The sequence below is a fragment of the Macrosteles quadrilineatus genome, unplaced genomic scaffold (assembly GCF_028750875.1).
Source record: "Macrosteles quadrilineatus isolate MER2022 unplaced genomic scaffold, UCM_ALF_1.0 Scaffold_7__1_contigs__length_78375512, whole genome shotgun sequence".
In the NCBI taxonomy this organism is placed as follows: Eukaryota; Metazoa; Arthropoda; class Insecta; order Hemiptera; family Cicadellidae; genus Macrosteles; species Macrosteles quadrilineatus.
The window spans coordinates 70,340,626-70,358,117 of record NW_026542600.1 but is presented as its reverse complement, the minus strand read 5'-3'; the positions used below and the strand labels follow the sequence as shown (position 1 = coordinate 70,358,117).

At 33.1% G+C, this 17,492-nt stretch overlaps 1 protein-coding gene across 2 annotated transcripts; it reads left to right on the top strand.

Moving 5' to 3' along the window:
- Nucleotides 1-114: 114 nt before the first annotated feature.
- On the top strand, nucleotides 115-16,952 carry LOC128998225 (tyrosine-protein kinase transmembrane receptor Ror2). 2 transcript variants are annotated; one of them, XM_054424261.1, is made up of 8 exons: nucleotides 115-196; nucleotides 3,606-3,747; nucleotides 4,525-4,703; nucleotides 4,999-5,272; nucleotides 7,630-7,872; nucleotides 13,017-13,204; nucleotides 14,772-14,927; nucleotides 15,358-16,952. In XM_054424261.1, the coding sequence occupies exons 2-8, from the start codon at nucleotides 3,681-3,683 to the stop codon at nucleotides 16,210-16,212; spliced, it is 1,962 nt and encodes a 653-aa protein (XP_054280236.1). In that variant the 5' UTR covers nucleotides 115-196; nucleotides 3,606-3,680; the 3' UTR covers nucleotides 16,213-16,952. The 2 variants fall into 2 exon arrangements, with proteins under 2 accessions (XP_054280236.1, XP_054280237.1); XM_054424262.1 differs by lacking the exon at nucleotides 115-196 and adding an exon at nucleotides 289-364.
- Nucleotides 16,953-17,492: the final 540 nt, after the last annotated feature.

Here is a 17,492-nt window from a genome sequence, read left to right as displayed (position 1 = left end):
ACTCCCGACGAATCGAAGTGGAGTGGAGTTTGTCATTGTCGTCAGTTTGTTTGTGTATGTGTTTGTTTGAGATTATTAGAGAAAAGGCCTAGAGAATATTGAGTTTGGGTTGGAAAAAAATGACATCAGTTATTTGGACTGGAAATTGTAATGTAATCTACTAAGCGTTCATCATTTGGAAAACTATACAAACTAGGTAAAATATTATGATAAATAATTTATACTTATGTTCTTGGTTATTCTATTGTGTTTTCTTTATACTGTAGCTGAGACTTACTCTGGATAACGATCTGAACTAATGCAGTGCAGCGCAGCGGCCATTATTTGTTTGACATAACCTCAAAAATGTAGTTGAATACCTTAGGTGAGTTTTGAGTTTATCCAGTTCAATTAAAGCTGAACGCTGAGTATTATCATGGTTGCTTATTATTTGAATAACAATTATTTCACCGCAGAAATAAATACATACATAGCCTACTGTATTTAACAAATGAAGCAATCTGTGAATCTGAATGTTTATGTAGACCTAGGCTAATAGGCCTACTTGGGGCTAAGTTATTAGCTTTATAAAATGAGAGGTTTCTATTTAACTTTTTAAGCAGACTGTTTTTATTATTTAACTTGGTTGGTATATGTACCAGGAGTATTTCTTTTTCAATGAATTTTAATTAATTTTAAGCTTGTGTTACATGACATTCGGGACAACTTATTAGGCTATAATTGTCAGAAAGAATTCATTCCTCAGAGCAATTTTATTAAATTTGTCTCTGTTAGACAGGATTTTTTCTTTTATTTGGTGTACTGTTAAAAGTTAAAGATGATATATCTTAACATCGTAAACACAGAGACGTATTTATACATATTTCACCCCTAGGCACTATTCTTCGAGCCGCCCCCTTCATAGTATATTTCGTACCTAGGACCAAAAATGAGGTTTTGCCGGCTCGAGATAGTTTTTTAAGTTCAAGACGAAGTCAAGAGTTGTAAAACCCTTTCGGCCCGTGGTACGAACGCCATTTTCACCACACTATACAAAATTGAGGGTCTTAAGTTGTAATTTTCAAGCAATAAATGCACATTAACAGTTAACACAACTACAACTTAGAGGTTATGTGTGAAGAAATAATTTAGAGGAACCAGCAAAAGTACTAATAACATAGTTGCGAGGTAGCGGTGACATAAAATGCATATGGATATTGCTTGTATATTTTATATACATTGATGTTTTAATTAAGTAAGCGAACAACTGGTTTTGTGACCCTAGGGCCGTAAAAACCAAATTAAACTTAGTGTGGTCAAAAAGTAATTATTTTTTTCAAATGTAAACTAAGTCTAACAAGTCCAAATAGAGTGTTTATCAAAAAACACTGCAAGTTATTTTTTGGATTTTAATTAAAATTTAAAATAGAAAATGGCTACCATCTCACAAACTTTAAAATACTTAATATTGAAATACAGAGCTTGAGTTGAATAAAGGTTGAATATAAGAAATAACGACTTCAAACTTATATCTTTGTAAAGTCTTCATTTTGTGTCCTTACATTGGTTTCCTTTTACTTTTAACCATTGCAAACTAATCTATCTTATCATTGCCCTTTTTACTGTCGTTTTCCGTCACCGCCGTGCCGTCGCGTCCACGCCTACAGTCAGCGGACTGTGGCAGCGGTGGCACTCGTAACCGGCAGCACTCGTAAGCGGCGGCACCCAGTCCTGGGTGGCACCAGTAAGCGATGGCACTTGCAAGCGGCGATCACTTAGAAAGGTAAACGTTAATTTAAATAGGCTAGGCCTATAAGTAATATTTGATTAACATTAATAAACACCTCTAGGTCGGACATATTTAATCTGTATCTGGACTAGTGGACTGGATTATGAAAATTGAAGAAGGAATTCATTTCGTTCTTCTCTTCACTTAACCGAGTGGCTTGGCTTAGTTTTTGACCATGTTACTGTTATATCCCATTATGATAATTAGTGTAGTGGGAGTTTTAATAAAATGAATAAACAACAAATTGACACTGTTCTAACCTAACATAACCCAATTAAACTTCTCAAACAGCTTAAAATTTGTTTTATAAGTTAAAAAGGACATGGTAGGTAGGTTGGTTGTTATGTGGATTCGTGACTGTATTAAGTCCTTTGAAGGTAGGCTAGATTAGGGAAGTTAAAGTTTAGGTTATAATGAATCGATGCACATTTTTGAAATTATTATTTATACAGTAAGTTAGAACCTTGATAACAAGACTCTTATGGGGATTATAAAATAAGACTTGTTATCAAGGTTTGCAATAACATGTGATTGGGGATAAAATAAATTCTAGGGAACTTAAAAATGACGCTTGTTATCAATGGTGACTTGTTATCGAGGGTCTTGTTATCGAGGTTCCACTGTAGTGTTTGTAGTACTTTTTTCGAAGTGCAAAAATAGTCTGGAGATAAATCAACAACACGATTCATTATAACCTAAACTTTACCTTCCTAATCTAACCTAACTTCAAAACACTTAATACAGTCACGAATCCGCATAACACCCAATCTACCAACCTCACATGTCTAAATAAGAACTGAAGTAATTCATAATCAATTCAGTTCAGTTGAATTTGCAAATGTCTCTACCTCCTTGTCCTCTTTGTATAAACTTAAGTTACTGTTTGTCATCTTAGGTTTCTTCTTCTTCCTTAGCTACGTTTTTTCAATCGTTCATGTTTGCGTTAGTCAGTCAGTTCTCAGTAATGGCGACAGAGACCAGCCGACAAGAGGCATTACAGTAATAAAATTCAAAAAAATGGTAGTTAATTCAGTTTTTGTGACGGCAGAAAAATTGTTGCACCATTGTTTTCAGGTAAAAATATAGTTTCTAATGATATGTAAATTACTACTCTTGGTCACCCTCATCGCAATAATTTCCTAACTTAAGTGTTACAACCAGTTACGGTAAATGTAAACAATTAGAAAGTCTAAGACATAGAAATAAAGAAGGCCTAACTTTTAAACAAGGCAGCAACTATGCTAGTAAAGTGTAAAACTACATTAAACTAAATGGTCTAAGTTAATAAACCATAGCTCCCTTTTATTAACGTTGTTCGTGTTTCATCCGAATAGTGCTAATCAACGATATATCGTGCTGGTGCGACTTTCGACCGGATAAGCTTAAATGGACATACCTGTTGACTCGGTTGTTGTTTCGAAACAGCAATTTATGTTTAATGTTGTTACGCACACAGGTAGCCAGCCTGTAGTGTGAGACTCCTGCATTTATCAGACTACTAATTAAAAAACCCCTCTACTCTGTTGGACACAGACCTGGAATTGTTTGTCACATTACTTTAAGTCAGGCCAACATTTGACCTAAGCCCTGAGGGCTCTCACCGTTTCTGGCATTATGATTCTTCTTAGGCCCGATATATCGTTCCTTAGTACTTTTGAGATGATAAATTTTTTTTACTGATTTTTTTTCTCGCACACTAGACTTCGCCCCCGTTGCAAGCATATTTCGGACAAAATAAGTAGGCTGGAATTTTCGCTAGCATCGAAAGGGTTAAGTTCGAGTATGAGTCTACTGGATATTAGGTTTGTAACATTATGATTCTTTTCTGTCTTTATAGGGTTCCAATTGTACAAATAAATAAGCCTATGTCTGCCATGCTTGATGAAACTGATGGCATACATCTAAACAACTGATGGGTCTTGTTCAGTGGAATGCAGTTTTCCTTCTTGGGCTCACCGCAGTAATTACTAATGAGCAAGGTAAATAACTTACTATATTGTAGGCTAAGGTTGGATGGTAGATTTTATATTAAAAAGCCTCTTTTTAAATTGACCTAAGATAGTTTGGCATCCGTCACTGCTTAGTTTATTTACTTTTTTATTTATTTTTACGGCAAACACCATTTTTACAATTAACAATAAACAATTAGCCTAACCATTTGTACAATTAATGTTAACAATGTGTTAGTATCGGGATATGTGTTATGTTATAAATTAATATTGGTACTGTTTGATAACCTCATTAAACACTCACCTAACCCTATGAAAATTAGATATTGATTGTTTTTCTACGTGCTATGTTATGTCACACATTTCAATTTAACATGACAAAATTGAAATGTTAAATTAAATCTTTTCAGCGTTGATTAAAAGCCACTGTGTTGATATCTTTAAAATAAAGTCTTAACATTTATACGAATCAAATGTATGATTAGCACCGTTATAACTTAAATTATACGTACAACGATGTGTCATCGTAAAATACAACAAACAGAGAATTTCTAATTAAGAATCAGGCCAAAGTAGGTATCTATAGTAAATATGATATCTAAGAAACCCATTTGTATTGAATAGCTTTGTATAAAGTTATTTTGTTTTTTGCTACATAACTATCTATAAAATAAAATAAAGCTGTCTAATTAGGTAAAACTTCATAGGTAGGCCTATAAACATATTTTTTCAGTAAATTTTGTAAAGTAAATTCAATTGTACTTGTTTTCAAAATCTGTATTGTTTTTGTTTGCAAATATTTTTCAGAAATGTCGACGGGCAAATGTGCTCCATACAGTGGTAAGGTGTGCAAGTCTTATCTGGCTGGCGTAGGTCAGGTTTGGTTCAACAGTTCCGACTCTGGAGGGAGAAATGAAAACATAACCGCAGGTCTTTGGGAGGAAATGATTAAAACACTTCAAGAGCCTTGTAGATCAGCTGCTGAAGTAAGTCTTAAGTTTGAGGTCCATTAGTTGTAAAATGTGTCATATTGGGATGAAGTGATTGCTATTAAAACCAAAATCAAACTTTAACCAAGAAGTTTTTCTACCCCATATCTTTATAATTGAAGATCAAAAGTACTATCAGTACGCTTAAGAATCCACGACACAGTTTGTATTGTCAAATGTAGGCTATATGTCTTCTTCAACTGATAGTTTGGCTGTGAGATGATAATTGTGTAAAATTTTAACAGTGTTATACTTAAATTTCTTTCCTAATTCTCTTGTTCTTTTATTTCAGAAAATGCTCTGCCTTTACGCTTTTCCTCAGTGCCACATAGTGAATGGATTTCCAGTTGGCCTTCCTCTTTGCTATGAAGACTGTGTCGCCATTAGAGATTTGTTTTGCTATAACAACTGGGCATTGATAGAAAACAACAAACAGCATGGTGTCTACTACCAGACAAGGGGACACTTCCGTCTTCCCAACTGCACAGCTTTGCCCCGACTTGACACCGACAAACCTGTCTGCTCTCATGCCAAACTTACGCAAGTTAATAAGGATGAAGTTACTTGTGAGTGTTATTTACTCTTGGTGTTTGTATTGTAACCTTTTATACAGTAGAACCTCTCTTAACCCTCCTGGTGTCAGTCATTTTTGTGTGTTGTCAGTTGATCTTCGGGTATTTTGCAGCAATGTTTATTAAAAATTATAACATACTAACATACTAACATACTATACCTTGTCATATATTTTTGTGCAGCTAAATACTTGCACATTATAGTTCAGCATAAATAATTAACTATTTTTAGATTTAAAAAGTACTTTAAAACCCTTTAGGTCCGAAGCAATGTGTTAATTTTGTATCAGAGGTGACCCAGACCACTAGTTGTGTTGTCACACCAGATGACCCAGTTACTCTATGCACACTATACCCCAGAATCCCAAGCCATTTTCAGCTGTTTTGTACTATTATCAAATAAATATCCATAACTCACCTTGGAGAGCAGCTAGAATTATAACTTTTTTATGTTTTAGCTAATAAAATCTACTTTAACAATATTAAGTAAAATTTCAAAAATATATAAATATATATATTTAATTTATATATATATATATATGAACTACCTAATATTTTCTAAAATTTCTATTTTGCAACCCAAAAAAAGAGTGTTAGCTGTTATTTTTGCCTATAAGTTTAATTATTTTATTAAATACCACTGAATAAAGAACAAATTGTGAAGTTTTAGCAAAAAATAATAATAAATACTATTTTTTGTTATACAAATAAAAACATTAGCCTACCTACTTTTTTGCCGAAATTGACACATATTAAAAAAATCACATAAAGTAAAAACACAATTTTATTAAATATTTCCCACTTATTACAGAAATACTTTTACAATAACATTTCTACATGCATTTATAGGCTTGCATCTATCAACAGTGAGGTAATTTGAAATAGGTAAGCCTATCATGCAAGAAATGAAAAGGAAAAATTAAGTCTCTCACCATTTTAGACACTGAGAAGAATGTGAAAGCAGTTTATGCACATCTTTCTAATGTAATAATATTTTCTGTTAAAAAATGGAAACTAAACTTTTAGAGCTAAAACTATTTACATATTTACAATTTTTCTAGAACGGCTCATCTATTTACATTTGAGTCGAGGAAGACAGTCCAAGTGACATCCACGCATACAATTGAAACAAATTGTTATTTTTCCCACTGCACACACAACAATTGCTTTCCTTATTCCCTTCTAGTTTTTCTAATCCAAATTTCCTGTTGGGTGAAAATCGATCGCCGCCACCTCTATTATCAGCAACCGGAGCTTTTTCTAAAAACCATTCATTTGCCAACTCCTCAATTATGGATACCTGGAAGTGAAGTCTGGAAAGGGGTCTGTCTGTATTCAACTTATACAGGACATAAGCGTTCAAGACCATGGTACCAAGTGGTGGTAGAGCAGTTAAGTTTGTTTGATGGAACAATTTCAAAATGGCTTGGAACTGATTTTGGCTAACAAGCCATGTGAGGTGTTTTGATTTTATGCCGTTTTGGTTTAAACTTTTCCATTGAATGCTTGACCCTACTGTAGTTTACGGTCTTAAATACCCAAAAGTGTGAATAATATTTGTTATAAGTATAAACACTAGCAGAACTCACTGTTCAGCATAGCTCACTAGAATTATTGTCATATCAAAATGATTAAAAAAACCATATAAACATAAACAAATATGTTAACAAATCACCTGTCAAGAGAATTGATGTAATGTGATGATGTTAAATAAATAAATAAAACAGGGTAATTGGTCATATCTTGGAGAACTAAAAGAAGAAACTAAAAAAAAAAACAATTGCTAAAAAAAGAAGGTAGCATATTTATGTTTTTGAATACTTGATATGGTTTTCATTGATTTTCTGCAGGACAAATAATTTACAAAAAAATATTCTTAGTGCACAAAACATTCAAATGTTATAAAAAGTGTCGAATTTTTACAAAAAGTGTTTATATGTACATAGGCCTATCTATCGATAGGCTACTCCCCTCAATATTTAAACTAACATTATAAATTATTTTATCAACTTGTTGTATATGATCTTTTGTTCCTTTCGGCTAACCAACATTTAGGATAATTTGCTCTACTATAGGTAGGCTAGTACTAAAGGATAATCAATAGTTGAAGTAGTTTTAAAGTAGGTTAAATAGTAAGCAACGAACAGTAACCATCAAAAGCATGATCTAGATAAACCAGAGAGAAACAAACCTTAAAATTGTTTTTACAAAGATTAGAGAGTAGGTACCTAAGGTTAAAGTCTATAGTTCTTTAACATCCAGTAATGCCAAGCAACAGCAGGTCTTGCTCTTAACTTTTTCAATTGTAGCTCAGAAATATGTAACCAAATGTGTTTTTTTTTTTCAAACAGATGATTGTGTAAAAGGAAGAGGACGATATTACTTTGGTTACGTCAACAAAACCAAAACCGGAATCCCTTGTCAGAGATGGGACTCTTCCAAGCCCCACTCTCACGACAGACCTCCCGATGTTTTCCCTGAAGTTCAAAACGCTGATAACTACTGTCGTAACGCCGGAGGGGAGGAGCCAGGACCTTGGTGCTACACCATGGACCCAGAAACTCGCTGGCAACTCTGCGACGTGCCTGCTTGTGGTAATGTATTTTAGTGTAACATTGAGTTGGTAGAAATTACAGAGAGATGGTTACATTTGAACAGAAAGGAATATTTACAAGTTATTTGAGTAATTGAATTTACACTTAGTCAAAGCCTGCTTTTTAGTCGTGGAAGGGGAAAAGGAAAATGTTAGGCATATCTGAGATTGAGGTTTGGAGGTTCCCTGGATTTTTTAAAACACTGATAAAAAAGTTCCCATCTCCTTAGTTGTGATGGTTTACAGGTGGGAGGGTAAGATCTTATTATTTTTGAATTAAAACAGCTGTTTAAATCTTGTATATTGTGGCTGGCAGCATGAATAAGCACTGGTTTATCTGGATGGTTGTTACTTGTTTTTTATGTCTGTCCTCTGATTTTTAATTCTTGTGCTGAATTCTTGAGCCTGCAAACCTCAATCTCAGATAGGCCTAAAATTTTCCTTTATCCCTTTCCACAACTACAAAGCAGGCTTAGACTAAGTGTAAATTCAATTACTGAAATAACTTGTAAATATTCATTTGTAAATTTATATCGTGTTGGCAACACTGCTTCCTTTACCAGAGAAAGACTTCAAGAATCTAATATGACTCTTAATGTTGAGAAAGGGGCCAGTGGCCTCGAAATATTCAGTGTTTCTTTTGTGTTTTCTTCTGTGTTACTGTAGTGAAGTGGGCTGCTTACATTTCTAAAGGTAAGCCTGATCATCCTATCCTTTGTCTCCTTAATTCTCAGAGAGAGGATTATAGTTAGAGATGTGTCGATTCTCAATATCACTGATTTTTGGACCCTAATTAATTGGTATCTTTATCAAGAATTGATCATCAAGAGCTGATGTCCTTACCAATATAGTGGATAGAAAATTTTAATTTGAGATTCAATTGAGAAAATGTTTCCCCACAAATTTTGAATTAGGCCTCCCTGCAAAAAGTTGCCTCTTCTAATAAAACAATTAAAGAAAGATAAGTGACCTTTTTGTTTGCGTTAACGCTCACAAAACACTATTAGAGCATGTCAAATCTTCATAATAATTAACATATTAATATAATAATTAATATGTTAATTATAATAATTAACATTATTTTCAGCGTAACAAAATACAGAAGTATTTCACAGCAGACAATTCAATGTCAGTCGGTATTATTCAGACAATGTTGGCAGGTGTATTAGCAACACAAAATTGTCATACTGATTCTGGTATTGTGTATATCATTGCATTAGCTCATACGAAGCCAGGCGAATACCAGCGTATTGCCTAATATGGGTATTAATTTTGTTGTGTTTTTAAATATATTGACCTGTTGGATGAATTCCTATTTACAATTCTATCCTATTGAAAGATTATATTTAAAAATTCCTTTTTTAAAGGATATAACATTTTGTTATATTAGATACCAAAAGTAAATCTCTGAAGGAAGCCCAACTAAGGAAATAGTTTGTCCGAAAAAAAAGAAAAAAAAATAATTAGTAGGCCCACCATACGAAAAAATGGGAGCATGTGGAATTAGAAGAACAAAATAAGTCTATTGTTTATGACTAGCAGATCAAAAATAATATTCTTTTGTTATTTTCAATGATGGGTACTATTCAATAAATATATCGACCAATGGCCCCAAAACTACTCCCTAAAAGCAAGATTACACAATTAATTCAAGGTTCGGTTTGGAGAGAAAGGGCTAATTGCCTGAGAAATAAAAAAAGTTGCCTCTTCTAATAAAACAATTAAAGCCTCTTCTAATAAAACAATTAAAGAAAGATAAGTGACCTTTTTGTTTGCGTTAACGCTCACAAAACACTATTAGAGCATGTCAAATCTTCATAATAATTAACATATTAATATAATAATTAATATGTTAATTATAATAATTAACATTATTTTCAGCGTAACAAAATACAGAAGTATTTCACAGCAGACAATTCAATGTCAGTCGGTATTATTCAGACAATGTTAATTCAAGGTTCGTTAGCTTTGACTTTTTATTTACTCAGCTGCCTGCTCATCCCGGTGATCAATAACCATGACAAAGTGTTTTGCAATTGTGCAATTTCGGCCTTCTCGTATGAGTTAGTGAGTCTGGGTTTTGACTTTGTCTTATTGCCTCGTAGGCCTATTAAAAACAAACTGACTGGCGTTTCACACGTCACTCAACTTCACTACCTACTTACTCTCGACATGGTTTGTCAAGACAAACGAAGGGAGAGCTTAATTCTTACATACAACCCAAATTGCACATATTAGTAATAACCTGAAAAGTCTGTACCTTCCCCTGTTAGATAATTCTCCAACAGGGAAGTACCTAATAGTTTTTAGTATAAAGCTTCCTAAATCTCAGTTAAGCTTACAAGAAACATTTGAATATTTAAATACTAGTTTATTAGTAGGGGAAACATTTGAATATTTAAATACTAGTTTATTAGTAGGGCTGTGCGATGCATCGAAATTCCAATTTGATTCGTTTCAATGCATCAAATTGCGATTCGATTCAGTGGTGATCAAAAACGATTCCATTCATGGGGGAGTTAGTATCCATATACGAAAAATGCCTGCAGAAAGTCAATGCAATACCCGCAATACAGGAGCGTGTTGTTCTGTTTCATTTGCGAAGGCGTTCTTATTCAATTAATTCTCTGCTTGTAAATAATGCTTTAAAAGTTAAATAATTTTTTGTTTTGAAATTGCAAATGATGAGAAGTTTTGTTAAGTGCAAGCTGTGTGAGACATGTTTTACTACTGTAAACATAGCCAAAACAAGTCACTCCAAAATCATTCTAAAAATAACACAAGACCGAAAAATTGTTACTTGATCTTTAACTTGTAAGATTGATGTTTTAGACTGATAAATTTGGTATTTTTATAGATCTGCTATGTATACCTTGTAGTTTGTAGGTCTGATCATATTTTTATCAATGTAAGCCAATTGAAAGTTTCAGTATAAATCTTGCAAATGTAGGCTAGTTGTTTACACCAAAACATATCTTTATTTGTAAAATGAATATTACAAAATAGGTAACATTCTTAACAATATGATTCTGCAAGTAAAAATTATTAAATAAGCAAGTAAAGCAGCTCACTGACATTTCCAGCAATACACGTTCTTCTAATATATGATTGAAAATAAATATTTTTTCACATAAAATTCATATATATGTATGAATAGGCCTAATACCACATAAACAAATTTGCATTACATAAATGTGGTAAACTTTAATTAGCCAATTGTTATTTCACTACATTGACAAGTATAAAAATGCCGTATTGCTTCGAATCGAGTTGCATCGATTCGAATCTACTGTCGGGGAAATAAATATGTGCACTCAAGTTTGAGCCTAAATATCTCTCAGATGAATTATCCGATTTTGTTGAAAGACAAATTAAATGTAAGCTGTTTTAAATACATTCTACGTGGTAACAATTTAAAAAATCTCCATTTACCAGAAAAATTTATATACTTGAAAGATCCTAAAAAGTACCGGTTTTTAAGAAACTCTGCACTAACACTGAAGTTTAAAATTTAATAGTAAACAAACCACTGAGCCAATCTTCTGAAATTTTTATGGATAATTGGTAGGTTTATTGTTAACATTTCCATGCATTTTAAAATTTTTACTCACAATAGTTTTTATGCTGCTGTTAGTTTTTAAAACGTATGCTAACATCGTTAATAAGACGCTAAAAATTTTGTTCAAAATACCATCGTGTTTGTCGTGACACAAGAAATAACACCAATATGACAGATTTATAATGCAAACAAAGGTGTTTTTTAAACAAAAATTTCTCCCGCGACTGGCAGCGGGTCGCCTGGTGTTTGACCGATATTTCCCAGCCGGGCGGGAGCACGTGCGAATCTGCGACGTTGCCGATGTGTACCGGGCTACCACACTGACATTGCTTCGGTATTCACTCATTTTCGAATAGATGTTACTACCAGTGTAAAAATCTAAGACGACCTGGTTAGCTTGGTTAGTCATCTCTCTTAGCGACCGTAGTTCAAGAAAGGGGGAGCTAATGTGTTCATTGCATTCCATTACTCATCGGATATTCCAGCTTAACGCAACACTTCCCGGAAAGGGTGATGACCGCTCCGATTTCTACTCTCAGAGTTTTATTTAAAAGTGGCAAATTAAAGAAACCATTAATTAAATACTGGTGGAAAACATTTACTTGGCAATTTGGCTGTTATAATTTTTTAACAATCTCAATCAACACAAAAGAAATTGGCTTGGTGCTCGTAATACAAAGTACATTTTTCCTACCACCTGTATTTGTTTCATGACTAGTTAATTACAATATTTTGTTAGTAAATTTATTTATATTTTAAACTAAATAATGATTTTCACAGTAGTTTGCCGCGAGTGAATACCGAAGCAATGTCAGTGTGGTAGCCTGGTACACATTGGCAACGTCGCAGATTGGCACGTGCTCCCGCCCGGCTGGGATATATCCCAGCTGTATGTATCGTACAAACACCAGGCGACCCGCTGCCAGTCGCGGGAGAAATTTTTGCTTACAAATATAAATCTGTTTAAGAAACACCTTTGTTTGCATTATAAATCTGTCATATTGGTGTTATTTCTTGTGTCACGACAAACACGATGGTATTTTGAACAAAATTTTTAGCGTCTTATTAACGATTTTAGCATACGTTTTAAAAATTAACAGCATCATAAAAACTATTGTGAGTAAAAATTTTAAAATGCATGAAAATGTTAACAATAATAAACCTACCATAAATCCATAAAAATTTCAGAAAGATTGGCTCAGTGGTTTGTTTACAATTAAATTTTAAACTTTAGTGTTAGTGCAGAGTTTCTTAAAAACCGGTACTTTTTAGGATCTTTCAAGTATATAAATTTTTCTGGTAAACGGAAATTTTTTAAACTGTTACCACGTAAAATGAATTTAAACCAGCTTACATTTAATTTGTCTTTCAACAAAATCGGATAATTAATCTCAGAGATATTTAGGCTCAAACTCGAGTGCACATATTTATTTCCCCGACAGTAAAATCTTTTGAATCGAATCGTTGTTTCGAATCAAAAATTATTTGCTGCTTCGCACACCCCTAGTTGTTAGGTAAACATTTATCTGTAATATTTTTGAAGGTTCCTTTTTTAGTAGGCTTATGCTAAGTGTTTGGGTTTTTAGACAATACAACCACCAATTGGACATCGGATACACCTGGAGGGATAAACTTGGACTACTTTACTAAAGACACCTATCTTCTGGTAGTTGCAAGTGTAGGGGTCCTCACATTAATATTAGTCATCTTATTGGTCATACTCTGCCATAGACTGTTCAAGCAAAGACTTGCCTACAGACCAACACCCACACAGGTATGTGAACAAGTAATAATATCTTATAAAAATAAATCACACAAATTTACCCTATAGGGAATTAGCTATTACATTAGGTGGCACATTAAAACCTCCTAACCCTGGGACTGATTTGCTTTTTCATTTTGATGTCACCAGAGGCCAAAAACACTATTGGTTCAAATTTTTATATATGTAGGTATATTTAAACATTATCTTTACATAAAAAAAATCATCCTGTGCACAGGTCTTGCTCGGCCTAGCGGGACTATTCTTTCGTATTTCTAATATGTATATGTATATATGGTAAACAATGATAACTTGAGTAATTTCGGTCCAATTTTGATGAAATTTGGAGGAATAAACTTGAATGAATTCGGGAACCAGCAAGATTGGGTCATGGAAATAGGGTATTATGAGGTTTTGAAATGTTCAAAAATTAGTTTTTTCCATCTTGTAGGCTAGACCTTAAAAAAAAAAACAATTTTGTATAATGAAACGTCGTTGTTAAATTAAAGGTTAGAGAAAATTCCAAAAACTGCATTTAAAACTCCCAAGTTATTCTTATGGAGAAAAAGAAATGGTTGTAGTTCGCTTGTTTATGGTGTATGTTGATCAAATTTGTCAAATTTATTTATTTGATCCTAAAATATTAAAATTTGGTCAAATAACACTTTTTACCTTCCTCTTTGCAGAAAATTTAATCTAAAAGTGGAATAAATATATCTTGTTTATGGAAATAGTTAAGTAAAAATCCAATCAGATAAAGTTATATTTGCTTAATTTACAGGTTTGCTGCGGCATGGGTATTTTTAATACTGACTATTGATAGGTTTTAGTTGTGTATAACTTCATATCCTACGTTTTTGGAGGAACAGAGTCTCGTTTATCCAACCTAAACTGGTAGCAATAAGGTCAAAGGGGGAAAGGTCGGAAAACACAAACAAACAATGAAAGCAATATTACAAACTTTTTCTGCAGAGTTTTAAAAAGCAAGTCTGATATGAGTAAGACCTAAGACCGCACTATTTGCTTCAGTAATTTAAAATTGGTTAATGCTCAATTCATCACTGTGCATTTTATGATCATGGCAATATTATAATCATCTAACACCTATGCCGTAACATCATGAATACTTGAAATTGTTTTATTCCTAGAAAAATCCAAAATTTATTCAATGTGAAAACAACAAAACTGGAAGATTGAATTTTTCCATATTTTATCATACGTACACTTAGTGACTGTGAAAGTTTTACTGGTTGGTTAACATATTATTGTAATAAAATTCAACACATTCCTGATCAATTCCCAAATTACACAGGTGGACATCCCCTTGAGAAAATCTTAGTTTTGTCAACCAGTAAGCGAAAGATTTTACACAGTTTGACAAAAATATGTATTTTATCGCCAAGACCAACCAAAAGTGGCTTTTTAATCTTAGCTCCCCACCCCGCATCCCTTGGATTCACTTTCTTGGTCAAATTTGAGCTCATATAGAAAAGATTACTTTGTTTTGGTAAAGAAATTACTATTTCAAACCCTAAATAGCCAAAGCAGTAATTAATAATTGATTATGACTGTTTTACAGGATGTAAATATTGATTTAGAAAAACTTCCAAATAATTCAGCCTATCATAAAACTGGGACCAGTTTGAATCCTAAGCTTGAAAAATTGGAGTTTCCAAGAAATGATATCATCTATATTAGAGATCTGGGACAAGGTGCTTTTGGAAGAGTGTTTCAGGTAATATGTTATGTATTATTTTCTCTAAATTGAAGTAGCATCTTGATTAAATATAATAAGATGAAATGGAGAGTGAAATGTTTAGACTGTTCAGATGGTTAAAGTTCTGTTCAGATATTGAAAATTCAAATATTTTCCAAGTTTTTGTAATTATGAATTCATGTGCTTTATTCACTGATCTTGATTGCTCTTCTTGGTTTCAAAAAATATTAATTTTTTAATTTAAAAACATCCACTGAAATACCTATTATTTACTGTCCTAATTTATTTATTCCAGACAAAAATTTTACAAATATTGATTTGAGCTATGATTCGTGTCATTTACACAAATACAAAACAAATAAGTTTTGTATTTGTAAAGATAAGAAAGTATGGTTTAATCCAAAAGTAATACCACGACCAAGTTTACACCAGTTTGTTTTATTTGTAGGCTAAAGCTCCAGGTTTGCTGAAAGGAGAAGAGTTCACCTTGGTAGCAGTGAAAATGCTGAAAGACGAAGCTTCGGAAGATTTGCAAGTGGACTTTGAGCGAGAAGCTTGTCTGTTGGCTGAATTTGACCATCCCAACATCGTTAAACTGTTGGGAGTTTGTGCTATGGGCAAACCTATGTGTTTGTTGTTCGAGTACATGGGCCGCGGGGACTTGAATGAGTTTTTAAGATCATGTTCCCCCAGTAACTATATTGTGCGCAGTTCCGAAGGTGGAGGTGATCTATTTCGTGATATTCAACTCACCACTGCCGACTTGCTAAAAATAGCTCAACAAGTAGCTGCCGGCATGGTGTACCTTTCTGACCGGAAATTTGTTCATAGAGATCTAGCTACTAGAAATTGCCTCATAGATGACAATATGGTGGTTAAAATTGCTGATTTTGGGCTTTCTCAAAAAATGTATTTGCAAGACTATTACAAAGGTGATGAGCACGACGCGATTCCCGTTAGATGGATGCCTCTCGAATCAATTCTTTACAACAAGTACACTGTTGAAACAGATGTTTGGGCCTACGGTGTTTGCTTGTGGGAAATATTTTCATTCGCTCTGCAGCCCTACTATGGAATGACTCATGAAGAAGTTGTCAAATTTATCAAAGAGGGAAATATGCTACAATGTCCTGACAATACTCCAAAGCCAATGTATGAACTGATGAAACTGTGCTGGAACCGCAAACCGGCTGCAAGACCGAGTTTTCGGGTTATTTATCAAACTCTAGAAACTATTCAAGCTGATTTTATGCGAGAAATGACTCAGAGAATCAGTCATTTTCCTCCTCGGGTTCATGTTTAAACTCAATGTTTTAAATCCTTAGTGTTCTTTGTTTATCGATTACATGTAATCTTTTTATATTTTGTAGACCGAGTTCAGTAAGAATTCAGAAACTGAAAATATTATATGATCAGCTCTTTTGTTAGTTACCCGATTTCTTTTAGTGGTGAAACCTGTAGATATGTGTTTAATGTAACTATATAAGTATTTACAATTAGTGGCATTCCCGCTTCTTTCCTTGTATATTATGCTCGTGTATTTGTAGTTTGCTTAGAGATATTTTCATAATTTAATTTTTATTATTATTTATTTGTGAATTCTATTCTAAAAAATCTCCCTACTTAATCATTTCCTCTGTTTATTTGGTATACTTTTATTTTTTATTATCTGCAGTGATGGTCAAATGCAGATGTTTCGAATCTGAAACCCAATTCTGAACTTTTCATATACTAATTTTCCTCTTATACGTAATGCCTAACAATTTCACGCAAGTCTTTCATTTTTATGATGGGCCATTGATTTTAACCACATTATAATAAATATTACATGGGAAATTGTCTTTGATTTTTTGTGATGAAGAAACACTGCAATTTTCACTACCAACCATGGATTCCTTGAAAAATTATGAATTCTAAGGACCATTAAAAGGATAATGTGTAAATTTCTCACTGCACAAATTAGGTGCCCAAATTTTTTCCTGTGTCTTTGTATCCTTAGTTGTCAGTACAAGTGATTTTTATGTGTACATCCTCTTTGTCAATGCAGGATCTCAAATCCTCAATTTCACAAATTAATTTTGTAGGAATCATCTTAAGCATCTACTATCGATCAATTATAAACAAATTGAAAAAAAAAAAAAAAAAACGGTTAAATTTTGTTACCTTATAATAATTGGAGTTTTATGATGATAAATTAAACAATACGATAGATAAAAGAATTATATTTTTTTATTTCTGTAAAGATAAGAAAGACTATTCTCTCAGTTTACTAACAAAAACAATTGTACATTTTTTCCTTTCTCAATTTTGGTATTGAAATTATCTTTCAGGCAATGTTAGAAACCTCAGGATTTCCCAATATCATTTAGTGGTGCATGTTTCTTTGGTGAATATCACAAAACGTTTTTAAATGTATGATTGTACGTATTTTGTGCTAAGTAACAAAAAAACCATAATGTCCAAGTGCTCAAACATAGTTCAGTTTAGAATTGTAGTCAATTAACCATACAATAGAGCTTTGATAGTCCGACACATTCTATAATTTAACAAAACCTTGACAGCAGAAGGGTTGTTTGGGTACTG